General features: G+C 41.8%; 2 protein-coding genes across 4 annotated transcripts in view; one reads left to right on the top strand and one right to left on the bottom strand.

Moving 5' to 3' along the window:
- Positions 1 to 74: 74 nt before the first annotated feature.
- Positions 75 to 6,611, bottom strand: cryzl1 (crystallin, zeta (quinone reductase)-like 1). Of its 2 annotated transcripts, XM_080781842.1 has the most exons (13): positions 6,283 to 6,611; positions 5,544 to 5,621; positions 5,120 to 5,192; positions 4,803 to 4,847; positions 4,640 to 4,708; positions 4,020 to 4,153; positions 3,702 to 3,813; positions 3,430 to 3,450; positions 2,278 to 2,376; positions 1,993 to 2,108; positions 1,403 to 1,508; positions 1,187 to 1,232; positions 75 to 508 (listed from the first exon to the last, which is right to left on the bottom strand). In XM_080781842.1, exons 1-13 carry the CDS (start codon positions 6,346 to 6,348, stop codon positions 412 to 414), a joined length of 1,062 nt encoding a protein of 353 aa, XP_080637968.1. In that variant the 5' UTR covers positions 6,349 to 6,611; the 3' UTR covers positions 75 to 411. The 2 variants fall into 2 exon arrangements, with proteins under 2 accessions (XP_080637968.1, XP_080637969.1); XM_080781843.1 differs by lacking the exon at positions 3,430 to 3,450 and having other exon boundaries at positions 6,283 to 6,608.
- Positions 6,612 to 7,709: 1,098 nt separating this feature from the next.
- The window catches only part of itsn1 (intersectin 1 (SH3 domain protein)), a 55,874-nt gene continuing 36,489 nt past the window's right edge, over positions 7,710 to 27,094 (top strand). For both annotated transcript variants that reach the window (XM_080782543.1, XM_080782542.1), the window contains exons 1-17: positions 7,710 to 7,847; positions 15,269 to 15,331; positions 16,767 to 16,865; positions 17,399 to 17,462; positions 18,031 to 18,194; positions 18,535 to 18,690; positions 19,727 to 19,805; positions 19,989 to 20,095; positions 21,189 to 21,252; positions 22,401 to 22,538; positions 22,981 to 23,060; positions 23,552 to 23,691; positions 24,276 to 24,398; positions 24,661 to 24,810; positions 24,943 to 25,083; positions 25,688 to 25,775; positions 25,926 to 26,065. In XM_080782543.1, coding sequence (XP_080638669.1) covers positions 15,304 to 15,331; positions 16,767 to 16,865; positions 17,399 to 17,462; positions 18,031 to 18,194; positions 18,535 to 18,690; positions 19,727 to 19,805; positions 19,989 to 20,095; positions 21,189 to 21,252; positions 22,401 to 22,538; positions 22,981 to 23,060; positions 23,552 to 23,691; positions 24,276 to 24,398; positions 24,661 to 24,810; positions 24,943 to 25,083; positions 25,688 to 25,775; positions 25,926 to 26,065 — 1,761 coding nt within the window. In that variant the 5' untranslated portion in view covers positions 7,710 to 7,847; positions 15,269 to 15,303. The remainder of the gene's footprint in view (positions 7,848 to 15,268; positions 15,332 to 16,766; positions 16,866 to 17,398; positions 17,463 to 18,030; positions 18,195 to 18,534; positions 18,691 to 19,726; positions 19,806 to 19,988; positions 20,096 to 21,188; positions 21,253 to 22,400; positions 22,539 to 22,980; positions 23,061 to 23,551; positions 23,692 to 24,275; positions 24,399 to 24,660; positions 24,811 to 24,942; positions 25,084 to 25,687; positions 25,776 to 25,925; positions 26,066 to 27,094) is intronic.

Genomic DNA, 27,094 nt, shown 5'->3' with positions numbered 1-27,094 from the left:
CCAGTCCCAAACTGTACAAATGTGGTTGTGAGTTTGTTTTGATCCTGACAATTACATCTGAAGATAGTAGTCAGTTGACATTTCCAACCTATTGAGTTTTTTTAATTTTAAAACAACAAAAACAGATGAAATTCAGTGTGGATTACTATTAGTTATGAGTGGGTGATTACTTCCAATTCAACATTTAGGCAAACTGATTCTTTGATTATTTTTATTTTTTTACGTGGATATGGCTAATCAAATCATTTTGCAAGAGTCCTGTGTCTTTTAATGTGGCTACGGATAATCAAATCAGCTGTGTTGGGGTCGGGGAGTCCAGAGAATTCACATTTTGAGACGTACACAGTTGTGCTGCACAGAGGATTGGGCATGTTTGGTAATAGGTGCAGTAGTCTCAGAGTGGATGTGCTGTCATAGCTGAACAACGGCCGTCCTCTTTTGGCGAAGCTGGACCATCTCCATGGCAACCGTGGCTTCATATAGAGGGACCGGCTCCTGAGGCTGGGGTCTGGACCGAGAGAGAGAAAATTATTTTATTTTTTGATAGATATACAATAGCTTCACAGGAAACGGGGAGAGATGATGGGGGGGGGGGGGGGGGGGGGGGGTAGTCAGGATCGGGACTCGAACCAGCAACATTGTCATGCTAAGTCAAGTCATTAGTTGTGTGCAGGACAGGTGTCACTCTACAAAAATAGCCATAATCCATTTTAGTTAACTAAATCAACTGTAGATTTAGTTGACTAAAACTAAAATGACTTTATTTTATTCACTCCCTATGTCCCAATACTCACTCATACTGTACGCATGCTTTCTGACTTATGACATGGCTGCTTGGATTACCGTAGTTTTTTTTACTTAGCGTTTTCTCAATGCTGTAAAGCTGGTTGTACAACATGTGTATGACAGTCATAATGCTAGTGCTCAATTATTACTGTATGTGACTGAGTTTGGTTATAGGCATTTCAAAATTCCTATATGTCATTATAACCTAGCTACGTAAGTCACACTGAGCACCCTTTCTATATCATCCCCAGAAGTTCAAAAGAAAGCGGTTGATGTGCATTTTAACCCCATCCGATTGGAATAACCTACCAAGTTAACTTCGGTCTATCATCTCCCTTATTTAATGTTTGTGCATTTCTTTTTGTGCAAATACATTGTGAATGTTTGGTGTTAGTCTTACCTGAGGATTCCGGCTGATAACTTCTCCACAATGTCCTTCAGGATGTCTATTACAATATTGTTAAGACTTATATACGGGAATACGTGTGTTGGCACAAAGGAAATGCATGCATTGTGTGTACAGTATGTTATGAGTGAGAATATTAAAAGTAAACAGCATATATATATATATATTAGTGTGCATGTATATGCATCGTTGTCGAGGTGTGTTGGATACGGAGGTATCGTCCTTGCTGAGCTGACGAGGCTGTCCAGACGTCACCGTTGATGAAAGACACAGAAGCTGACTTTAAGTAGAGTAGTCTGCTGTCTGGAGGATCCAACTACGGAAGCACAAAAGAAAACGAAAACATCCAACTTTCATAACAGCACTGATGAAAGACAGAGGACACAGATACAAGACCGCATGGTCTTCACTCTCCAGTGTAAAGGCAAGCGCTGCTACAACTATCAATTATTAATTTTATATTATATATCGATTACTTTTTCGATGAATGGAAAAAACGAGAAGCACTTCATTTGGAGGGGGGGGGGGTAATTTAATTGATCAATGAATCGATGTGAAATTATTCAAACGTATGTTATTATCGACTTAATCGACCACTTAAGCCCTACGTCATACTTTGTCGTACAGTACCGACAGTAGTCGATATAAAAGCTCATAAAGCATCACATTGTCACGTGTCGTGCTCTTCTACAGTACATCTGCTATTTCCAGACTTTTACTATCATTTCTATATTGATATTGTCATACTCATATTGATACTTTGAAGTAAAAAAAAAAAAAAAAAGTACTTCTCCTACTACCTGCAGGTCTTGGTGTGATGTAACCCAGTGCCCCCCCACTCCCAGCACGCTGATTATGTCATGTTTGTGTGGGAGAAGCTTCGTCTCGGCTGACTCATCCTCCTCGTGGAGACGCACTGAACCAACAGGAATACAGACGGAACATTTACAGTACATGTTAAGCCAGAGGTTAGTCAAGTTGTTTCATGTCTCTAATGGGTTAAGCAAGGGTGTGACGACTGTGCTGTGATTTAGACTTCATGCACCCACATGAACAGATAATGAACACACACTCAGTGCTTTTACCTCCAGAGTCTATGACTGTATCCACGCCCAGGCCGCCCGTCTCCTCCAGAACAGTAGACAACAGGTCTGATGAGCCGTCATAGACTGGAATCACCCTGGCTAAAGACACACACAACACAAGCTAGTGTGCTAGAGACAGCCAGTTGACTTTGTACTGTCGATACAAAGCATTAAAAGCCTTTAAAAAATCTAATACCAACTCCAACGATACAGTATAAAATATCCTTAAAAACAAAACGTCCCTACAAGCCGACATAGATAGAGCCTAGATAATACAGTATATTGGACAAATATTTGCCAGGGATACCATTAGAGCATCACTTTAGATATTGGAGACAATTGCATTTTAAAGTTACAACATCCAAACACAAAAGACAAAATTGTTTTACTGCACACACTGATATCACCTTCAGTACAGGATAGATATTAATGATACACAGCGACTTCAAACATTAAGGAAAATATCACATACCGGTAAATGCTATTTACTGTACTGTAGGTACAGGTAAGCAATTAAAGGTGTGGTTAAGTACGATTTATTTTGTGAAAACAAAAGGTTATTTGTTAAATACGTAAAGCTGTGTGTTTGTTCAGAAATAGGGGTCTCCCAGGTTCTCAAGCTCTTTAGTAAACGTAAAGTAAATTTCCAGCTGGGACACCAATTAGTTTGCTCTTTCCTGGTTACTAACGAACTAGAGACTTATTTTTTATTCACTAATAAATTAATTATTAATCTATAATTTGTTAAGTTGAAAAAAGGGCTTCATTAAGACCTACATATTATTATGGTCAATGCCTGTGTGAAAAGTGGGAGTGATTGGTGCAGGCAGTGAGGAGCTACGGCAGTGTTTCTGGCACACATTCAGACATTTGGTTAATTATAGTATGATGATGATGATGAAAAAAGGGATTTGTTAAGACCCATATTATTATGGTCAATGCCTGTGTGAAAAGTGGGAGTGATTGGTGCAGGCAGTGAGGAGCTACGGAAGTGTTTCTAACACACATTCAGACATTTGGTTAATTATAGTATGATGATGATGATTATAGTATGATATGATGATGATGATGACGATTACTATCAGAATATATACAAATTTAACACCTTTAAAATCACTTTTACGTTTAGAGCGACAGAAAGAATTGTCTCACCTACTAGAGGTTCCTGAACGCCTGAGGAACAATGAAGGGGACAGACAATGAAGGGGAAAGGGAACAGGTGATGAAGTAACAGAGGGTAGAGTGAGAAAAGAGATAACAGCAAAGCATGAAAAAAGAGCAGAGCCTGGAGAAAAGTCTCGTCCAATTATTAACTGGACTGTGTCAGAACAGAACAGGCAAGCCAATGAAGTTACGTTGAAAGCAGTTTCATTACTGCAATTCAAACTGTGGACAATCTGTGGACATACTATTGTGGTACGGACCTACGCTGGGCCGCAGCTGCTCCAGGAATGTGTGCTGCTGTGGTGTGTGAGATGTGGCCAGGACCTTGACTCCATGGTAACACGCCAGCTGAATGCACAGCAGGCCAAAAGGCTGGGAACGCCCAAAGAGGGAGAGTTAAAACACATTATGCAGACAAGCAAATCAATTCAACAGGGACCATGTGCATGTCAGATCTTCCCTGGGAAGAGAACAAGATACACATCATCTATCTCCATACAAAGTCTTATCTCTCTCCCTCTCACACACACACACACACACACACACACACACACACACACTTTACTGTTTTTACATACACTAGCTCCATCCATGATCAGGAGTGTGTGTCCGGCTGCCATGCGAGCGTGTGTGTGTAGTGCTGTGTAAGCTTTCACACTGTCCTGCAGTGCACCTGCCACACACACCCAACCCAGCTTCTCTGGCTTCTGAACTGGAGGAGACACAAATTGACACACACACACATTTTAGAAAATGTGAAGTATTCAAAATATTGTCAATATCATATTATCCACTAGCTTCTTACAAGGAAGAATCGATCCAAATGATAATCGAGTGTTTCCTTACAGAGGTTTCTATTGGCAACAGAACGTTTGTTCCCGGTTGCCATGTGGATTAATTCCACAAAACCAACATCCATATGACATCCAACTTTTGACTTTTTATTGACAAATGCATATTATACATGAATATAAACTCCTCACAAAAAGATTGGAAACTTAACTTAACCTGCAGGGCCCATGCTCAGGTGTCAGTCACAGGTGTCCACATTTTATTTGTACAAAAGACAAATTGTGGTACTTTAATGAGGATGCTACCACAGGCTTGTCTCTAATGTCTGAAGAGAACTGTGTGTGTGTGTGTGTGTGTGTGTGTGTGTGTGTGTGTGTGTGTGTGTGTGTGTGTGTGTTGCTATTACCCAGATAGTGTTCATCTATATCAACAACATCGCAGAGTCCCGAGCAACAAGCGTCCAATGGCAGGATACCTGGAAATAAAATAAGCAGGGCAAGATTAGAGTTTCACACACAGAATAGGAAACAAACAAAAAATAACTGTTACAATCACACCACGTTTCTTACCTACAACCTCATCATCAGGCTGGAAGAAGGACACACTGGAGCCCACTGCAGGAAGACAGAAAGAAGACAATACAACATCTAATGTAGTTTAAACAAAGATGGAGAGAGCTTTGTTTAAATTGTGATAGTGTTTTCCAGTTTACTTCTTAAATCCTCTAGACCCGGGTTGTAGTCTAGTACTTGTGAGGCTTTTCTCCCGTCCCCCGTCTGAAATGTCTCCGCCAAAAATGTACAGATCTGATATTTTTGACTAATGTACCCCCGGAATATGTTAGCTGGGGTTCAAAATGGTATGTGAGAGAGGAAGAGAGTCAGACCTTTTAGTATCACCCCAACCACCGCTCTGCCAACGGGAACTAAATCTCTCTGAATGCCCAGGTCACCTAGCAACTAGAAACAGCATGGCGGAAATGAGACGGAAACAGAACATGCATTAGTATTTAATTGTATAACATAACTATAGGCAATTTATTGAAAAACGTTTTCAATAAGGAAAATGCATAATGAAGCTTTTGAACTGCATACTGTAAGCATATATAAGGCAGGCTTGAATCTACTTTTGTACTTTTATAAAACACAAAAATACCTACATAATGACACCATAACAACCATCTGTTACCATAACAAATAATCTGACATTACTTAATACTTATGTTGAACAGAGTACTGTAATAGTAACGATGATGATAACAATACTATTATTACATTGTTATCATTACGGTATTATAATGACTGAATTACCTTGAAGTTCAGTGGACTGAGTCCACAGGCCTTGACCTGTACCCTGACCTGATGGCTGTCTAATAGCACTGGAAGTGTCTAGAGTAGAGACCCATGTGACAGACAGAGAGCTTTAGAAATTATATTCAGACACACATCTTCAGTTAAGACATTTATTTGTCAATAGAGTAATGACACTTGCATTACGCACGTTTTCCAGGACTTTGACTATAGACACAAACACAATTGTTAGTTGACAACACAGACACTGCAGCAGAATTAATAGTAAGACTACTGATGTATATGGAACTACAATTCACATTAAATATAGCTTAAATAACTGTTCTAAGTTGTCTCTCAACAAATGAGAGACAGGCATGTCTGGACTCTGGACAGGATGCATGGACAGCAACAGGGGTCACCACTGTATGCTAAGTGGATCTGGCCTGTTGATAGCAGCTGATTGATAGCAAACACCTACTGTTCTCCCTGTACCTTCTTCCTGGTGAATATTACCATAATTGGACAGTGGGGGGTTGCATTCTCTCCCTCTCCCTCTTGAGTTGTATAAAGTCTACTGAAATGTTTGTAACTGGAAGTGAGTCTCTGGAAGCCTAGGCTGAAGGAGCTCGTCCATGGAGCCTGGCCCCATGGCTGTGCGATGCTGTCTTTGTAAACTATGATAATAAAATGGACTTGGAAACTTTCATTGGCCTGTGACACATCACTACTAATATTATGGATATATAATATAACCCACCGTCTCTTGAATAATGAACTTGGTCTCCGCATCATTTCCTCCGGGTCTGCAGTACAAGCCTTTCATGCTAACTATGCCAGCTAGCTATAGTGTTTTAAAACGTCAACCCTGCAGGACCTACTTGAAACATAAATCTAACCGTGCACTCGATCTCTATACCTTTCAGCAATGCTTTCTTTGTGCTTTTAGGTTCCTTAATAATGGATTTATTTAATTCGCCCGCGTCGCCCGTACCAAGCAAAGCAAGAAAACGATCAGCTGACTGTTGTTGTCGTGGTGTGTCTTCTTCTATCTGCCTTACTATGGCTGAATGTGTCTAAATGATTGCGTTATTGCCTACTACTGGTATTTGTGGATTACTGCATCTGAAAACAATGAGAAACAACAATCAAACCTCTTCATTTTGGGAACGGATATCACTGTTTGTCTTTAAATGTCTCGATGAAATGAGATATTTAAAAAGGAAATATTAAAGTATTCAATCAAACAAACAAACAAACAAACAAGCACACAATCAATCAATAGACCTATAGGACCACAATGGAAATAAGCCCTTTAGCACCATTTGTATATTAATCATGTATCAATCAATCAATCAATCATTCAAAAATACCAAGAAGAACGGACTAATGATAATCCTTATAGCCATCAACCCTACCCTACTCTCAACACCCATTCTAAAGGACATCCACACTGAAAATTGTAGTAACATATATAGTCATATTATACTGACATAATTCTCCCACAGTTTAGAAACTGACACTGACAGATTTACGGCCTGTCTACCACACAGAGCGAAGCTAGCCATACTTCATGATTATGACATGTTTCAGGGCTAAGAGAGAACCCAACCTCTCAGCCCCACCCAATTGCACAATGTTAAAGGAACACTCGAGGGAGGCTCCACTGTGACATGATGAACCCACTATTAACAGAAAAAAAGAATTGCTATATTTTATTTCTATATAACAAAAATATTTTCCTAATTACGTATTCAAAACAACTTCTGAAATAATGTCATTTTTTTCATAGGATAAAGCTTATTTGTATAGTCATTGAATGAGGTTGTTAACTTGTTGATTGTTTTCTCATTTCAAATTGTCCCTTTCACTCCCCTCATCATTTGACCTCTGGTCCTGAGAGAGAGAGAGAGAGAGAGAGAGAGAGAGAGAGAGAGAGAGAGAGAGAGAGAGAGAGAGAGAGAGAGAGAGAGAGAGAGAGAGAGAGAGAGAGAGAGAGAGAGAGAGAGAGAGAGATGCAAGGCAAGGCAGTACAGGGAAAAATATCGCTTTTACATGGAATCTCGCGACACCATAGTAACCTCAGGCAACCTTTTGCAAGATCTCGCGATAACTGGCTCCACCGTTACCCCATTTTCCAACTCTTCCTCGGTCGGGAGGGAATGATTTCATTCGGTTCATCGGGGAGAGAGAATCACAGGAAAGGGTTTCGCTGATTTAAAAAAGGACATAGTTTGGGAGAGGAATCCTACGTCCTATGGTTTCACAAACACACAGCGGACCGCCCTGTCAAACATCTAAGGATGGAAGTTGAACTAGTATGAGGTAAGAGAACAGAATACAGAACACAGACATGTTATTATGATGTGAAAGAATGTCCCCTGAGCGACGGGGCTAACAGTTCTGACGTTAGCTTCTAAACTGGTTAGCTAGCTTGCCATTGCTGGTAGGTAACTAACATTCTGGTATTGGCATGGACAGTCAATTCTATTAGCGCGTGTAGTTACTAGCCAGCCAGTGTGGGTTGTATCTGTGTTGTATACTTTAACATGGTTAGCTGATCGAGTTTAGCCTGTGCAACCTAGGCAGGGACTGCTACCTAGCCAGCGGGCTAAATCACTGCATCAGCACTGCTGCTGCTGAGTATTCGCGCTGATGTTAAGCTTGTTTTATTTAACACGTACATACAAATATATGGTGGTACTTTAAGCAGAATGTGGGTTAGTTCTTGTGATCTTTAATGTTGACGAATTGTCCAAAGTTATGCATCATCACAGCAGACACCGTCTTGACAAGTCGGCGAACATCAACATCTGTCTCACGATCACGAATAACTGTTGTTCAGCAGCAGCAGTGTAACATGAGGCTGTTAAAGAGAAGCTGCAGTTTAATAATCCAGAATAAAGCATTCCTGTAAGAAATACAATTATGATGAATGAATTGAAAACGGTGGATCCTCTTGTAAACAAGTGTAATGCTTTATGGTGTCGTCCACTCAGTCTCACACAGTTAACAGTTTTAGTATTTGTGTTGTGCTTGAAATGTACTGTAATTCTGCAAACTGTTAATAAATACTTCAATCAATCATGCTATTTAAACTGGAAGAGTCCTTCCTATAGTTGCAATGATGCTTTAATACCAGCGCTCTCACCCCAGTCAAACCAAACCATCAACCACTGTCATAGATTACACACATCATGGTCGGAGACCTGGTCTCTATGGGAATATACCGTTATCTCTCATGTGCATCGTGCAACGCTCTAATGTAATTCAATTATTTCACCCCATATCCATAATTCTTTAGGCTTGCTGGCCCTTTAAAAAGCCAGGGGTCAGCACTGTCACAATCATGTCCAGAGTTTTTAGTATTTACCCTGGGATCTGAAAGGGTGCAGGCCAGGTCAGCGTTGTGTTTGGTGCTATAGGACTCAAGGTCATGATTCTCTCGGACAGTCACGGTGTCAGTGACCAGTATACTTGTGAGGAAAAGAAAGGTGGACATATTATATTACTAAATAAGTGAGGGAAAGAGAGAGGGGCGGATCAGAGTGCGGCTGACAAGAGACTTGACAGTGACAGGACTCCTGTCATCTCAACTTTCACAACTCTGTGTGTGTGTGTGTGTGTGTGTGTGTGTGTGTGTGTGTGTGTGTGTGTGTGTGTAAAGGAGGCTGTGGGGTCTAGCGGTTGTGTGTTAGATGGAAAAGTGTGAGTGTGTGTGTGGCAAGATTGTGTGAGAATGCTGATGATGAAACGACGCCGTAGTTATTAATAATCATGCTGGCATCACCTGACTACTGTCCTCCCGTCACCACACAAGAGCACCCACTACATTTCAGAAGCTACAGCAAGCTTGTATGTAACATTAGGCTCTAGGGGAGGGTAGTGACACTCACTTCTGGAATGTACTTCAGACGGGTTCAATAAAGTATCTACAGTATCCAACCATTTTTTCCCCAGTTTGGTCTTCGGGATCTTCTAACTTCATTTGTGGAACGCTAGAAGTGAGCGGGCCGAAGGCCACGCATCGCCAATCGGAAGAAGGAAATTATGGGATTTCACAGCCGTCCATTTCCTGTTCCAGCTCCATTTTAAAACCCTTTATTCTGCCCTTCACATCTAGTAGCGGATGGCCGCACATCGTAGACACACGCACACCCAGGGTAAATAGTATGTCGTTTATGTAACCGGGTATCTGCATGTTTAGGCAAGTCAGATTTAACTTTTTAAATGCCTTATATTTAATAGTGTGAGTTTGTTTGTCAATCACTGCTGTATAACAACATTGGACAATAACGTTTGACAGTCAGGCCCAGTTGCTTATGTTAACCTGATTGCTTGTGCTTGCTCTAAGCACAAAATCTGGCAACCCTGGCCAAAGTATCTGCTTTTATAGACCTGATTGCTTGTGAAATCTGGCAACCCTGTTTGTTTTGGTGCGCGCGTGACACGTGATCGGCCGGAGCCAATAGAAAGACGAATATCGGTCCCCTGTCCCTTCCGGGGTAGCCGGGGGTACAACTCTTCCGCATACGACTGGCGCGTGGGCGTGGAAAAAGTCCAAATGTAATATAGGATGAAAGAATTAAACAATGAGGTATAGTAGTAGTGTTGCGTTGTGATTTCGATTGACCAACCATGTGGTCTTTTAAAGAGTCTCCCTTTAACTAAGGGTGGTCAGAGTGACGTTTCAATTGAGTCGCGTGCACGCAAACCACGATGACACCGGGCTGTTTCACACGACAAGTTCTTAAGTTTATTACACACAGATATATACAGTATTGGACACATGACGTGACCAGAAGATAAGAGACGAGACAAAGAGAATGTATAGGAATAGAATATGCATCTCATATCAATGACCACAGAGCACAGACATCAGTCTATCTGATAAAGTAGTTGGTGTCAAACTGTCAACTCAAGGGTATATCAATTATGCTTACGCAGATCAGAGTGATTCCCAATTTTTATGTACTGGGTCAAGCAGATGAACGAAGGTCATAATTCATAACATAAATGTGTAATACAGCCAGGCACCAGGGAATAGTGACTGGAGGGGGGGCACCGCCGCCGGGGCAGTGACAGTAGGGCAGGGCAGTGCAGTGGAGGGCGGTTAGATGGATATTGGACGGGGAGAGAGTCTGATCCCTAATCTGTGTCATGTTTTGAAGCCATCTTTGGAGTCTGTGTATTGTGTACCATTTGTGTTTATGGTATGTGTATTTTAGGGGCTTATAGACATGCATCTGCCACAGGCCTTTAAAAAGGGCTTGATACTCGCTCTAATTATATTGAGTAATCCCCCCACCCCCCACGCACACACACTAATCAAGCCCACAGACATACAGTACAGTATGTAAACAGTACAGTACACACACTTACTTACACTTCCTACTGTACTTCCTAGAACTACAAAAGAGATGAGTGAAAGGGAGAGAGACATGTAGTTAACATTTAGATACAAGTCCTGTCGATTTATTTGATCCATTATTGATTGATTTATTGATATGATCATTTTGTTCATAGATTTTATATTCTATATTTGATATTTATACTAATGAAATACTGTATGAAATACAGCCAGGCTAGGAGGTCACACTCCAAAATGGAATCTCTTCATGCATAAGAGAATCCCTGACAGGAATCGCAGCAATGGCCTGGGCACCTAGCCTGGTAATCCAGCCTGACGGTGTGTGGCAGGTTCGAATCCCGATCCCGACGACTTTTCCTGCGTGTCACTGTCACCCCCCCCCCCCATCTCTCCTGTCAGACTACTGTGTAGTGTGTACCTATTAACACTTAAGTTATTGTGCCCAAAACATCCCACACGTCTTCATAATTACACCCGTAGGAGGCCCAAGACGTCTGGAGACATTTTTAGGTCACTTTTAATGGTATAAAACGTGGTCGCTAAAATCATTTTTTTTGACAGGGCCGTTGCTAGGCAACGCCTTGTGCAGCGATCCCGGAAATGTTTTGCGCATGTGCGCAGCCATTCAATTCCTTGTTTACAGGCCGGCAATCTACATCGCTGTCCATGGTTTTGATCGGAACGGCAATGTTCTGTCCTAATTTCTGACTTTGGAATATTAACGCTTCTAAAGAGAGATCAGACGAGGTAGCGCGAGGTTCACCTCCTGGTTTTTTTGGGGGGGGGGGGGGGGGGGGGGTGGAAGGCGGGTCTGACCCTCTCGGGTCTTGTCAATTTAATAACAAATATATTTAACTATTTAATAAGATGGGCCCAAATCAACCTACTGGTCCCGTCTATTTTCCTCCTTATACTGTCCCTCATCACTGCTGCTCAAGAGTTGGCTCAATGTTGAGCACCAGGTCCATCACTCACACATTTCTTATCTGTGCTCTTTATTTCTTGTGACATTTTGAAAATGTCAGTGCTGCCAAGTAAAATGGCTAATTTAATTCAAAGGTGAACTCGAGACTCTTTTCTTAGATGTCGACTGGCATACAGTATCAGGGAGTAACTGTTATACACAGGCTGTCTGTGAAGCAACAAAGTATCAAGCCTGTGTGTGTGTGGGGGGGGGGGCTTTGTTTCTGTGACCTAGTTAAGATGGTTATTTTGTCCCCCCAACTCTGATCATAACACACAGTCACGCGCACATGCATGCGCGTGCACAGTGCACACACAGCACACACACACACACACACACACGGAGAGAGAGATGCACAGACTTCCAGTCTTCAGAGTGCGAAGAGTTGGTTCTGAGCTGAGTGTATGAAAGTACGTCAGACACCAGGGTGTGTGTCAGTGCAGTGAGGCCAGAGGGCGGTGATTCAAGTTTACACACACACACACACACACACACACACACACACACACACACCCTTGCCAAGAGTCCTGGTCTGCTGTGCTGATGATCAGATTATTTGTTATTGATATTATTGCATGCCTGGTGGTCATAGAGATAAGGGGAAGGCATGTCTGGATCTGATTAACATAACTCTGCAGATGTCATAGGCTGAGGATTGATTTGTATGTTGTTGATGGTGTTTCTGTGTGTTTTGTATGGCCGGCCCATGTGTTCCCCAAACTATCTGAATTGTGGCAGAAGGAAATGAAGGAATAGCATTTATTTCAAGTAATTTCAATATATCTGAAATGATGTAACGGACAACTTAATGCTCAGTCATGATAATGGGTACAAATATTGCCTACCAGTGACATCATCGTTAGGCAGGTTTTCCTTTTTCAAACACTATTTACATTTTTGTATTTTGATTTATTTCTTGATTATTACAAGAATTTGGCTTCCATTATAGCATGCTAACTTTCTAGGATAGAAAGCTTGCCGTTTCTATTAGCTTGGAATCCTGGATTCCCCATTGATGGTAGGCGGACAAAAATGGTCCCATTTTATAAAGAGCATTTGGATCAATTAGTACTGTCTTTATCTAATAAAATTAAACAAATGAATTAGACAGCTTAGGGACATAGTATTTATCTTTATGCTTTCTTATTCTAATATATATTGTTAATCAAAACTTGTAGTACTGGGATACTTATAGTTCCAAGTGAGGAAGTGTACATTGGTGTGAATCTGAAGCTGCAGGGTGTCACTGAGACAGAAAGAAACAAGCACCTATCTTCACTTCTTCAGTCAGTTGCCAGTAAAGGTGGTTAACATTTATCTTCTGTTCACAGCTGACATTTTCTGTGGTTTTCACCAACAATAGTTGAAGTGAAGTGGCCTACAGACCAGAAAGTTTGTTTCCTGGCTGCATCGGCTGCTAGCAGGAAAACGTATTGTTGCCGCAAGATTGAATGTTTTGTCTGGCTGGCCATGATAGGGTGCTGTAACTGTTTTTCATTTTTAGTTTGTTTTTTAAACTTGTGACCTGTGTACGGTTACAGTATGTCCGTGTTCTTATCTATGGATGTGAGCCTGCGGGTATTCAAACCAGTGGTGTCAAAAATAATCCATTCAGCATTGCATCGCGATTCGAATGTACGATTCTGCATTGATGCTGCAGAAACGTGACAATCGACTTATAGCTGTTTATATTTATTGTTTATTTTCTGGCCTCGGGAGGACAATAAAGTTGTCAAGTTTCAGTTACTTACGGTATTGCACAACAGTTTCTAAATGCAATATGTTGTTCAGTAATAAGTATATCTGACTCAAAAATGTGCCATGATGTGTGATGCAACGTTTATGAACGATGAATCGTTAACTTGTGAATTGTAAAAAAAAAAAAAAAGAAAACTAAAAAGGGGAGTGCCAATGCACATCTCTAACTCGAAGTAACTGTTTTTTGCTGGAGTAAAATCAGTCTTGTGACCAGACTCTTCTCCTTGAAAACATGCTGACGTCATTGTTGATAATAATAATATTATCATTTATCAAGTTATGATAAGTTATGTTGTTTGCTATTTTTTGTTTTATATACTTTGTATTATACTTTATTTGTCTTGTAAAGCACTTTGCGCTGCACTCGTGTCATGAAAGGTGCTCTATAAATAAAGTTTATTATTATTAAACGGTGGCCAGCTTTCCCACAAAATTGTAGTGAGAAAATATTTCTGCAAATGGAATTTGCTTTCTGGTTGACTGAATGGGGCATGTGGGTTTATCATGTCACCTGATTTTATAAAGTCTGTCTTTCATACAAACATTCAGTAACATTGCAGGATTAATCACTTGTTTGTTCTATGATTTTCAAGTGTAAATATAATCAACTAACCACACAATTCTGTTAAAACCAGTAAGACGCCCTGAGGGGAGGAAGCGACCTCGCCCTTTAGGGCTGAATCAGCAGGTCTGGGAATGCCCATATATGGATTTTTTTAACGTTTTCAAGCCGGGTAGGGCGTAAAATGTGTGCTATTTCTAGTAAGGCCAGGCAGGGCCTCGGGCCAGCCCAGTTAGGGCCTTAATTTTCGGGCCTGTGGGACGGGCCCGTCTAGAGTTTGAAATTTGAATGGACAGGTATCAGTCAAAAGGGAGACATCGAAGAGGAAGGACGGGTGGGGGAGGATCAACTTAATGGAATGTCAGAGCAGGTCAGCTCCATATATGGAGATCTAAGGGTTTGAGGTCAGATGTAGAGTTGCTGGACGGCAATGTGATGATCCAGTCTTCTCCATGTATGGCTATCCTGGGTTTGATGAGGTCCATATATGGAGAGTGTCACAGGGCGTGACGGACGGACTGACATGTTTTTCAGGTTTTGAAAATTAGTAATCTCTGACCTACAGTCGCAATAAATCCTAGATTTAGAATGTCCCCTTTTGTTCATCGGATCAGCAACAAAACAAGGAAATCACTGAGGTCTACTCTGGTAATGGAGATACATAACAGACTAGTATTCTAAAAGTTTAGTTTTGCATGGGAAAGTATTCTAAATGTTTAGTTTAGCATGGGACAGTATTCTAATTAAAAGTTTAGTTTTGCTTTGGAGATGTACCGTGTTCAATGTGATGCATTAATATGGACACTGGACAGTAGTGTAGTGGAGGGTATTAACTAATATATACCGTATACTTTTTATACTTTATTTTTTATTTTTCAGTTGGCCTCGGATCACGTATACTCACTGCAATTTTCTTTAGGTACTGTAGGTAGCAAGCTAATTCAAGAAAACAACCTGCATTTCCCCCTCCGCACCACTGTGATACAGGCGACACACATACTGTAGTATTGTGTGACCTGCACTGATTGATGGGAAAGTGCTTTTGAGACCTTAGTGTCAAACCTTGCTTCATGAGTTGTATTGTGTTTCAGGTCTTGTATAGCTGCAGCAGAAGACTGACTGAACCATGGCACAGTTCCCCACTACATTTGGAGGTCAGTACGTGTGCCTGTGTGTCTCCGTGACATGCGCATGCATGGGTTTTTGTTGACCTCTGAGTCTCTTTTACTGTGAACTGATCATCCACTTTCCTTTCACTCGCATAACTAGTACTACAAAAAAATCATCCTCACTTTTGTCTTCAATGTTTGGAATCTCCTGTAGATCCACAGGGACTGAGACAATGGAGAACAATGTACAAAACATATAGATTATCACACAGGCATTTATGCTTTTGCATAATAAAGAGAAATAAAAACAAATGTTCATTGCCTGAGGTTGGATACCGATGGCAATGATGCATGTTGGGCACATAAAACCTTGGAAGTTTTCTACAATGATTCTTTTGTGAATTAATCCGGTCGTTTTCCGCATGTCGGACAAATGACTGGTCGGAAAAGCGTACGGATCCCGTCCTTATCACTGAATTTTGCCACACTGCCTGCAATAACCGTGTTTGGCTACTGAGTTTTTTCATGTTTGACATGGTCACTCAGGGCCTGTGACAGTTGCACTTTGGTTTACAATTTCTGAATGCAACAGATCTGTCCCTATGTCAACAGTGTTAAATAGACCCCTACTCTGGGTCGCTTATTTTGTGTTGCAATACTAGTCAAGTATTATGAAGGTTATCGACTAGTAACTAGTCGATAACCGTTGAAAGTATTATGAAGGTATATGCCGTACCTATACACTTCTTTTTCAGTGGGCATTGCGAAAAAAAAAAATTCAACTTCAATACTTATTCTGAATATTAGATGTTTTGAAATGGTTTCAGTTCTCATATGCAGAACTAGTATCGATGCCAGCTGCATATTTCCCTACGACTGTTTTTGTCTCTACCTTGCGGAAAAGTCAAGAAAACATTAAACAACCAGCATTTTGTTGTCTCCGACTCCCGCAGCAACACTTTGTTGCCCACATGTAGCAGCCCCGCCTCACTCACAGTGCTGCACTCAGCTCTCCTCGCTCCACTTATCTTGTTTGTTCCCCTTGGAAATATGCCTGTCAAAATTATTTCATAATCGTAAGTTATTTTGCGTAATCATAATCGTTTCCATTCATTCGTGTATACAAAAATATACAGGATACGACCGACCGACGGATGGCTGGATGGATCGGTCGATCGACCAAATGTGCCAGTGAGTGGCGGTGCAAGGATTCTTTTCTAAAATAGGTTCTTTGGACAGAAGAACTGTCCGTGGGTACTTGGTAACTAAGCACAAGGCCGCAGCATGGGTGCAGCCTGCCCTTTTCACTGCCTCCATCCTTTTGAACGTGTATGACTCACCTTTCCAAGGCAATCCTCTACAGTCTACAACACAGAAGTGAAACCGATGACTAATGCAACGCACACTTCCTCCTCTGTGGTTAAGTCATCTGGCTTGGTGGGGAAAATTAACTCTTACCACATATCTTGTTGTCCGTCAGGTCCGGTATCGGACGTCTTTCTGATCTCAGTGGATGAGAGAGCCAAACATGATCAGCAGTTTCACAGCCTTGCCCCTACTGCTGCTGGGTACATCACAGGTAGATGAACACATGTTCACAAGGCACGCACGCACGCACAGATAAATACAGTTTGTGTTTGGTAAGCATTGGTAAATAAATAGTCAATGTAAGATCATTATCGACATTACATACGTACTAAACTCCCACATTATACTATTATGTGTGACGTCTTTAGCCCATTCTGACCTGAGATCAGATTCTAATGCACAGAAGAGTGGTGGTTCTTTAACGCATTTTGACCTGAGATCAGATTCTAAAAAAAATCTTAAATCCTGACAGTTTAAAATATAGCAGACCTACAAGCTCGTATGAGCTTGTAGATCTGCTATTTTTCAATAGCTAAAGCATAACACAATGCTAACACCAAAATGGGTTCCCGCCCAAAATGGGTTAGTATATTCCATCCTCCATGTCTTTGCTTTTTAGGGGAACCTTTTACAAACAAATATATCACTTACACCCCTTTTTAATTCCCCCTTTAAGATTGTCCGTTACTTTGTTTGATGGTGAAAGCAATGAAAGTAATATACTGTTCCTGTGTTGTCTCTTAGGTGACCAGGCAAGGAACTTCTTTCTCCAATCAGGACTGCCCCCTCCCATCCTGGCCCAGATCTGGTGAGTCACGTGACTACAATACAAACTCAAGCTACTGTAAGGTCATTATCAGAGCGGGTTTAGATATCACACAAATGAACACAGAGCATTTGTTTGTTAGAGTCTGTGAGGAAATTATATTAATATTGTATATCAATAAACTTTCTTAATCTCATGGTACAGTTTTCTGAACTTCTACTGTATGTCGGTATTATGAAGTTCAGTTATCCTATTACTCTGTTATGGAGATGGATGGACTTTCTGGTAAACTAAAGTATGGGATGAGAGTGTGAGACTGATGGTGAACAAAATGAAAATACTATCACTATTTCTGTGTCAGGGCAGTGAGTGTTGATGTTAGTGTTGTGGAAGGGACATTCAAACAGGCCTTTGATATTCCATGCCGTTTGCCTGTAATTGGCTTTCAAAATTAGTGGGAGTAGTCAACACTATACTGTATATCATGGACACATCATTAGAATGTCATGCAGGGTCTCTACCTTCAACAGCATTTCCACTTCTGCCCAAATGTAAAAGGTTGCACTTTGTTCCTGTGTATTTGCAAATGTATAATGCGTTTGTTCGGCAGGGCTCTGGCTGATATGAACAGTGATGGTCGTATGGACATCCATGAGTTCTCCATCGCCATGAAGCTGATCAAACTGAAGCTTCAGGGTCACCCTCTGCCCCATAGTCTACCCCCCAGCATGAAGCAGCCACTGATGGCTATACCACCACCACAGACGGGTTTTGGTAAGAAAAAATGGCACATTTTCATGCTATATAATATCTATATGCAATATGCAGATATCTTTCTCGTGGCCTGTTGGTCCCAAAGAATAATAGACCTACTTAAGAATAATAGTGTAGATTTGTGTTAGAATTGAAAATCGATGTTCATATATGTGATGAATGAAATTAAATGAATCACTTCATTGTTGTTCATCTGTTGTATTTTCCGTGGGATGCAGCCCATGATTGCCGTACCTTCTGTGCCAGTATCAAGACAATGTATACTGAGGTTTTTCATTAAATTATGGACAACATATTAATTATGATCATTTTATCCATCTATCTTTTTGTTGTGGTCTAGGCATGCCCCCCCTAGCCACTGCCCTGCCTCCTCTCCCTCTGCCACCTTTGCCTGTGGGCGTATCGCCCCCCCTCGTGTCCTCGGCCCCGCCGCCCCTCCCCCCGCCCATCGCTAATGGAGCACCGCCATCCTCCATCACAGGCTTCTCCCATCCAGGTAACATTTAAAGCCTTGAACCCTTTGACATCTAAGTGTCGTCAAACCGCACAGCTACACAGGGCTTATCTAGGCAAATTTCGCACAGGCTGCCACTTTTTCATAATCAAACACGGTAGGCATGTCTGTTAGTGTTGCTAGGACACAGAGTTGCGAGGAGCATTACGTCATTTTCGTTACAATTAGTTTGACAACTAGTGTAACGTATTGTAAAGTCCCTTCTCTCTAGCGATTTCTATAAACACTTTTTTTTTGCGGATAAAGTGAAGTTTGTTTTGGTCCGACATGCGTTGTGAACTTGTGACGTGCTTGCGGTTATGGTTAGGTTTGGGGTAGGGTTAGTATTAGTAATAGTAATGTTCGACATACAGTACATGTTCATCCACATGCTGGCGACGTGCTTGCGGTTTTGGTTAGGTTTGGCCGTAGGGATGTCCCGATACAAATTTTTTCACTTCCCATCCGATACCTCAATTTCTGTGTTGGCCAATACCGATACCAGTGTCGTGATCTCATGTTGTGTTTATAGCTATCTAGCTATATATCTCGTGTTGTGTTTACAGCAGACTCCTCACTCAAATGTGCACTTGCAGTTTGGGCAACACCAAAGCAAACTCCAACATTTTATTTACCTGCCATAGTGTCAACCCCTTACCCCTGTGTCGTATCGGTGGCTAGACTGGCATATTCACCGATACCGATATTACCCGATATGACAAACAAGGGCCGATCCGATACAGTATTGGGACATCTCTAGTTTAGGGTTTGGGGTAGGGTTAGTAATAGTAATGTCCAACATACAGTTCACTCGTGGCTTTGTGTGGTGCCACTCAAAGTGACTACTGGGTTGGGCTTGCTGGATGCATGTTCCAACCCCTAGCATGTCTGTCAGAAACAGCTGAGGGGTGAAAACACCCGAGTGCGCCTGCTGCGACCTATCCATTGCACAACAACTGACCTACAGTATGTGTTCACAACTTCACATAGTTTGTCCAACATAGCCTAACTAAAACATAGCATCCTCTGTCTCTTCCAGGCTCCTCCCTTAACAAGTCTTCATCGTTCAATCGTTCCAGTAGCAAACTTCAGAAAGGCCCGTCCTTCGATGCTGCCGGGTAGGTACTAGGTCATAGGACCGGAAATGTCTTACACAGGATGCACACTGTACACAGTAGGAATTCCTTTTTGATACACTAATGCTAGTCAGCCAATGTTGGCTTTTGTGTAACAAACTTAAAACTTTGGAGAAAGTAAGCCAGCTAAAAATGTCGAAACGCATTGTTCTCTTTGCTTTCCAGTGCTCAGACCCCTCCCCTTCTTGATTGGGCGGTTCCTCAATCATCCAGGTTGAAATACAGACAACTCTTCAATTCCCATGACAAGATGATGAGTGGACATCTCACTGGTACACATGCACACACTCATAGACGTACACATATTAGCTATGGTGGTACGCCACAGCTTACGTTTGCACCGCCACAACAAAAGATTATGTGATTAACAAACAAAGAGTATTAACAACGTGGCCTCCCTATCCTATTGCTATTGAAAGCACTTAAAACCATAGCAAGTTAAAAGCAGATGCTCCCTCTGTCTCGCTCTCTCCCTATGACCCTCCCTCCTGTGCCTTATGCGTAATTGTACTTTTCCCCCCCTTATTGTCAACATATCCTATGAAAATCCCAAGATGAGAAAATGCATTTCACCTACTAAGTATGGCCAGTCTTGCCAGACAAATGTAGCTCATATCCCAGTCCGGAAGCCATAGCTCCATTGTTGTTAAAATCCCAGAGCTGTAATGTAATTATATCAGCCAGGCTTATGTTTTAGCCGTGTTTTTGAAGTCATTTAGCTTCCACCAGCACCACAAATGCTACAAATATCACAGTTTTTCCACCAAATGAATTATGAATCTTATTTCCTGTAATTGACAAAATGTGTGGGCAGGGCCTATTTCTTAAAAGCATATCTCATGAGTGCAACATCCAATCGTACCCAATTTGGAATCACATGTTGAGGGGCCTCTATACGTGATGTGCTGTTCATGAACGGTTCATTCAAAATGATTCAGTCTGTAGTGTGAACAGGAATGAATTTGGTCACTTTCTCTTTCCTCATTTTCCTCCCTGTTGACACGAGGTTCAGTGAGTCAGTGGCAAAATGCAACATTCTTTGAACGATGTAGTGTACGAAATAATTTGAGCACTGAAATGATTAATGAACGGTAATTTCCCACCACTACTCTATAGATCGGACCTCGTAAAGTGCTTTTACTTTTGCTCAAAGGTGGTATGAGCAGGATAATCAACTCCGAGCTGTGCAGTCAATAGTCATAGATAAATAATGCATGCTGCGGAGGCAGAGCTTCGCCTCCGTTTCATGCAATTATTTTTCAATAACCGCATGGCTTGTCATTGATTATCCCTTGCATAATTATATTACATATTTTTCCCCACAACACATTTTGTCCACAACACACTTGTTTGTATGTTTTCCAGGTCCCCAGGCCCGTACTATTCTAATGCAGTCCAGCCTTCCTCAGACCCAGCTGGCATCAATATGGTCAGTACAGTGAAATATTCCTTTAACCCATTTTGACCTGAGCAAAGATTTGAGTTAAAAACGTTCGCTCTGAAAGAATCTATATTCAAAGATTTACGCCACATTTTCACGATTAAAAAAAAAATAGCAGACCTACAAGATCGTAGCGCGGCACTCGGTGCCGCGTTATGAGCTTGTAGATCTGCTATTTTTCAATAGCTAAAGCATAACATAATGCTTAAAACACCAACAGGGGTTCCCGCCCGATATGGGTTAAAGCGGGAAAGCATCTGTGTCATTTTAGACATTTGCTATTTTTCACATGCCTCGTGTTTAGCACAAATGGCTAATGTTTTTCTAACAAACGGGGCCACTAAGTGCTTGTATTGTACAGTAAGCCAAGGACATGAATGCAGATAATACAAAAAAAACAGACCTGGAGTTTAGGAGCCCTGACACAGAACTGGTGCTGTTGTTTTTTTTCATGTTCTGTAGCATAGAGAAAGCTGTTGAGATACAGAGAATGATCAGGAGATCCCTATAGATCCCGTCAGGCGGGAGTTTGAATACCCTGACTTGGATTTAATAAAGCAGTGATACATTCAGTGTCACATAATTTCTCAGTGATCGCTAATAATCATTTACACAGCCCGTAGCACTTGACGACCTTGCTTATGCAAAGGCAAAAATGTAATTAGATAGCATGTTATGTAAACGGATGCCAGGCTCATTTGTTGACCTGGCATACTATTAGTGTGTATAGTATAGTTTAATCAGATTATAGATTTTACCGTTTAGACTGATGATATGTTCTCGGTTTACCTATGATCCTAGATTACTATTGCTATACATTAGATGTATTACCTCGCGTTTTCCTAAACGCTCTGGATTAAGAAAATTGTACACAGAGACAAAAAGAGAGGATAAAGCCTGATTTCTACTCGGTTGCACACTAGTGTCGCGTGGCAAAAATAGCAGATCTACACACTCACAATGTGTCGCGATGCGTTGTATTGAACATGAAGGTGGCCAAATGTTTATCTATAGCATTGCCAACTTCTTTTGTTTTTACCAGTAAGGTTAATTAATGACATAAATATTCTTTCATCAGAGTCTTTTAGAGCAGTTTTCTCTTGGATTCTAATCTAATTGTCTTTGTCCTTCTGCAGGAGTCTGTCTGACATCGACACGGATGGGAAGCTGACGGCCGAGGAGTTCATCCTGGCCATGCATCTCATAGACATGGCCATGTCGGGGCTTCCTCTACCGCTGTCGTTACCAGCAGATTACATACCACCTACCTTCAGGTAATCAGATTACATACCACCTACCTTCAGGTAACTGTACTGACCCATTGACAGATTACATACCACCTACCTTCAGGTAACTGTACTGACCCATTGACAGATTACATACCACCTACCTTCAGGTAACACTGACCCATTGACAGTACCATTCATATTAATCATACATGCATGTGTATATCCTACCGTCTATATCAGTGGTTCCCAACCTTTTAGCAGAAGGGAAAAGGGAAATTTCTCATATCTCCCCAGGAAACAGAATAGCAACAGTTTGCAGATGTACAAACTCACGGAACAGAGAATTTCAGAGAAGCTTACATTTCCTTTATATGCTATTATAGGCTTAAATTGATCTACTGCTGTTAAAAGTATTGAAATGATTAAATGTCAGTTTTCTTCTTTGACTGTGAACTACTTGAAGGTAACACGTGTGTGTTTGTGTTAGGCGTGTACGCAGTGACAGCATTCAGTCAGACGCAAAGAGTGTCCAGGAGGAGGCGGAGGAGGAGATCCAAGCGTTACCAGGTACTCAGACCCTCACATCTATTACTGAATACTCACCAATGTCGTTGAGACATTGAAGCTGTCGGTAGCAAAGTCTCGTTTAGTAGCAAGTATGTTGTCTTCTTCAAATCCTTGTTCTGACCATTATTTATTGTTTTTTACTTGCGAGGCAATTTCTAAGCTATGCTTTAGTTATGTTAAAGCTTGTTTTACCGTACACAATCTGAGAAAGAATCCGACATAAATGGATTAAAAAAAATCTGTTCACATTCAGTCAGATGAGGTGAACTTTTCACTTCTGGTTCCTTTTTCGGTTTTATCAATCACCTAGAGACCGAGAACTACTCATACGATGGTGAAGAGTATTATCAAATTAAAAGCAATATTCCATCAATGGCTGTAATGTTAATATATCATCATTATGGATTCACAAGTGATGTCATAGCCATGATATTTCTTTGTATCTAAACCTGCCTCTCGTCTGTGCTCCCTCCCTCCTCGCCCCCCCACAGTGTCCTTTGAGGATAAGAAGAGAGAAAACTTTGAGCGAGGGAACCTGGAGTTGGAGAAAAGACGGCAGCTCCTCCTGGAGCAACAACGGAAAGAGCAGGAGAGACTGGCTGCACTGGAGAGAGAAGAGCAGGAGAGAAAAGTAAAAATAATATTAAACACAATACCTAAAAAAAACTATATAAAACACACTAACACAAGCCTATTCACACAGCTGCCATCTTGCCATTATGTCCTACTCCGTCTAAAAGCCTTGTGTACACAGCTTAATTAATGTGGGATATCAAGGCTTTTCATCGTTTTAAGACCTACTTAGATTACAGTTGATGACAAGGACGCGGCATCGACGACCACAGGATTATTTACATTCAGATTTGTCCAGAATCCAATCCGAAGAATCACAGGTTTGATTAATCATGGCAACACCCCGATTGGTCAATCTGGAGGTGACAGATCAAACTCCTGCCGACTACAAGATGGCGTGTAGCCCATGATGACCTGCCCTAATAATGGACACGTTTTACATTATTGGAATTATGATATTATGGGTTCAATCTTAATGTGTGTTCTCAGCTAAATCGGAGTATGATGTGAGAGAAAAAAGCCACCGTGTAACTATAAACTTTTGGCGTCGAAGACCAATCGGTTTTTGTACAAGCCATCTAGTTTATGTTCCTTAAAATGAAGGAAATTAAACGGGATTAACGGTTTGCTTGTGCGTTTCAGGAGCGTGAACGCATGGAGCACGAGAGACGACGACAACATGAGCTTGAAAGGCAGTTGGAGAAACAGAGGGAACTGGAGAGGATGAGAGAGGAGGAGAGACGCAAAGAGATAGAGAGGAGAGAGGTACGGAGCAAAGGAGGGAGGGAGAAGAAAGAGCGAAGTCATCTTTGCTTTTTACAGTTTCTACATTTTATATCAAATGTGTCTCGGGTCTCCTCATACCATAGCTGCTAGAAGCATCTCCATCAAGAACCAATGTCTAGTCTACTGTACATGGGCTTTTTATTTAAAGATTAACTTAGGATAATGGAATCATAACATACACATGGCAAAAGTGACGGTACTTTGTGTGTGCTTGTGTGTTTATGTGTGGGTGTGTCTTTAGGCTGCTAAAAGAGAACTGGAGCGCCAGCGTCAGTTGGAGTGGGAACGCCAGCGCCGGCAGGAGCTGCTGATCCAGAGGAACAGAGAACAGGAGAGCATAGTGCTACTAAGAGCCAGGAAGAAGACCCTGGAGTTTGAACTGGAAGCTCTGGTACGGTCTCACACCTTCATTAAACTCATTACACACTACACAGGAGAGCATAGCCGACCAAACGCCACAGAAGTAATGCGCTGAAACCACAGGCTGGTGGTCTACAACTTCAAGGTCTACCTGTCTCTCTAGAACGACAAGAAATCCCAGCTGGAGGGGAAGCTCCACGATGTTCGGTTTCGTCTGGCGGCTCAGCGCAGAGAGGTGGAGCAGACTAATCAGACCCGGGAGACCCGCATCGCTGAGATCACCCTGCTGCAGCAACAGCTACAGGTCTGCATAACAAATGCATACTATATCTAAAACACACATCATTCAGCACAGCCACATCAGCATCATCTCACTCGAGCATACACTGACTATAGCAGCACATGCAGGTATGTTTATCGTATCAAAGTTGTTAACTAGCTCGCTGGCTGGCCAACTGGCAGTCTCACTAGCTGGCCATAGAAGGGATGACGCCCAGTCCTGTGGACTCGCCTCATGAACAGTGAGATCCTGCCAGGCTGCCAGTGACTCTAGCAAATATTGATCAACATCAATATAAGAAAGGGTTGCAACTGTAATGTCTAAAGCTTGGTTAATGGAGGTGAGGTTGACATACAGACAAAGTTTTAACAAAGTGAAATACAGCTTCAACTAAACGCCACAAAACTATAAATGGCCTTAAAACGGTGGTCATCTCGGCCCGGGCGGTTGGCTCGGCCGTCTGGGCACCTGGGCTGCTGGGCCAGCCTGGCGGCGTGCCGCGGGTTCAACTCCCGGTCCCAACGGCCTTTGCCGCGTGTGACCAAATGAGCAAATAATACAATTATAGAGAAAAAGGAAATTTGTGTTTTTTGTTCTTGTTAACATAATTGTTTACTTTTGTATCCAGGACTCCCAGCAGTGGCTGGGCAGGCTCATTCCCGATAAGCAGTGTCTCAATGACCAGCTGAAGCAGGTTCAACAGAACAGCCTGCATCGTGAGTACCTCACATACACAAACGCAGACAAAAATGTTAATACTGTTATTAAGGGGTTACATATTTTCAGTATTCACCTGTCAATGACTTCTGTGTGTGTGTGTGTGTGTGTGTGTGTGTGTGTGCGTGTGCACACACGCATGTGTGTAGGTGACAGTCTGTCCTCCCTGCAGAAGGCTGTTGAACAGAAGGAGAACAGCAGACAGCTGCTCAGAGAGCAGCTAGACGCCGTGGAGAGAGAGACCAGGTCCAAACTGCTGGAGATAGACGCTTTCAACACTCAGTTAAAGGTAATGGTCAGATAAAGCTCAAAACCCCAGTTCCGCTATACAGGATGGAGACACTGGAGAGTTAGACCACGTCCAAGCTATTTAAAATACACACCGTTTCCAACTGATGGCTAGTACAGCTGGCCAACTTGACTTACCGTTTTTTTTGGGCCAAACATCCATAGGTTTGTTTTCACAAAAGTAAATTACCTTCCTAGATTAATGTTTTCCTTATTGTAAGCAGGTTTAAGTTAGGTTGATAATCTAAAAAACTATTACTCTAACTAACCAGCTAACTTACTGTTTTTGTACCTCCTTTGTGGCTTCTTTTTTTCTTCCTTATTTTTGTGAAAACTGGTGTTCTTTCTTCAATATTGAATGAATGTTTGTTATCTGGTGTTTGTGTTGAGAGATTGTGATGATTCTGTGATGTGATGCTGGTGGTCATGCTTTTGGAAGGCGCTGCCCATGTAACATGACGTCATACATACATTCATCTACTGTAGCGCTCAAGGAGAGAGGAAATAATGTGGAGGGAAGGAGGGGTCTACTTGACTCCTCTGTCTCTCTCCCTCTCAGGTTGGGTCTCAGCAGTCTGTTTATGCTTCCTATCCTCTGATCTTCTCCACCAAAGAAAGAGTTGTTTTTCTGCTGTGCGCTGGGGAAGAGATGAGGAAAGAAGGCGTGATCTGTAGTTTTCCCAATTGTTGTCATAGCCATGTCTAGTAGTTACAGTGAGATGGCAACAGAAGAGCCACTGCTTGAACACATATCATAAACAGTAGGTTTGAGTGCAGGTTTCTGTTGGATAATAAGAGGGTCTGTTTTAATGGTTCCGTAGCCCCAACGGCCAACGCCAACGGTGTTGGGGCTTTGGATTTGTAACTTTGGATTAATTTCAAAACAGATGGAGACAGCTCAGATGTGAATTGTGAACCATGTTTTGACTCTCCGCTCCTGTCCCTAAAATACCTCTCTTACTTCTGCGTGGCTGTGCTTCTCTTCTCTCTCAACGTTGCCTCTCCTCTCCTGTTCTCTGTTTCTTGTATG

This window comes from Protomyctophum bolini (assembly GCF_963924005.1).
Source record: "Protomyctophum bolini genome assembly, chromosome: 14".
Taxonomy (NCBI): Eukaryota; Metazoa; Chordata; class Actinopteri; order Myctophiformes; family Myctophidae; genus Protomyctophum; species Protomyctophum bolini.
This window is presented reverse-complemented; position numbering and strand designations above follow the sequence as displayed.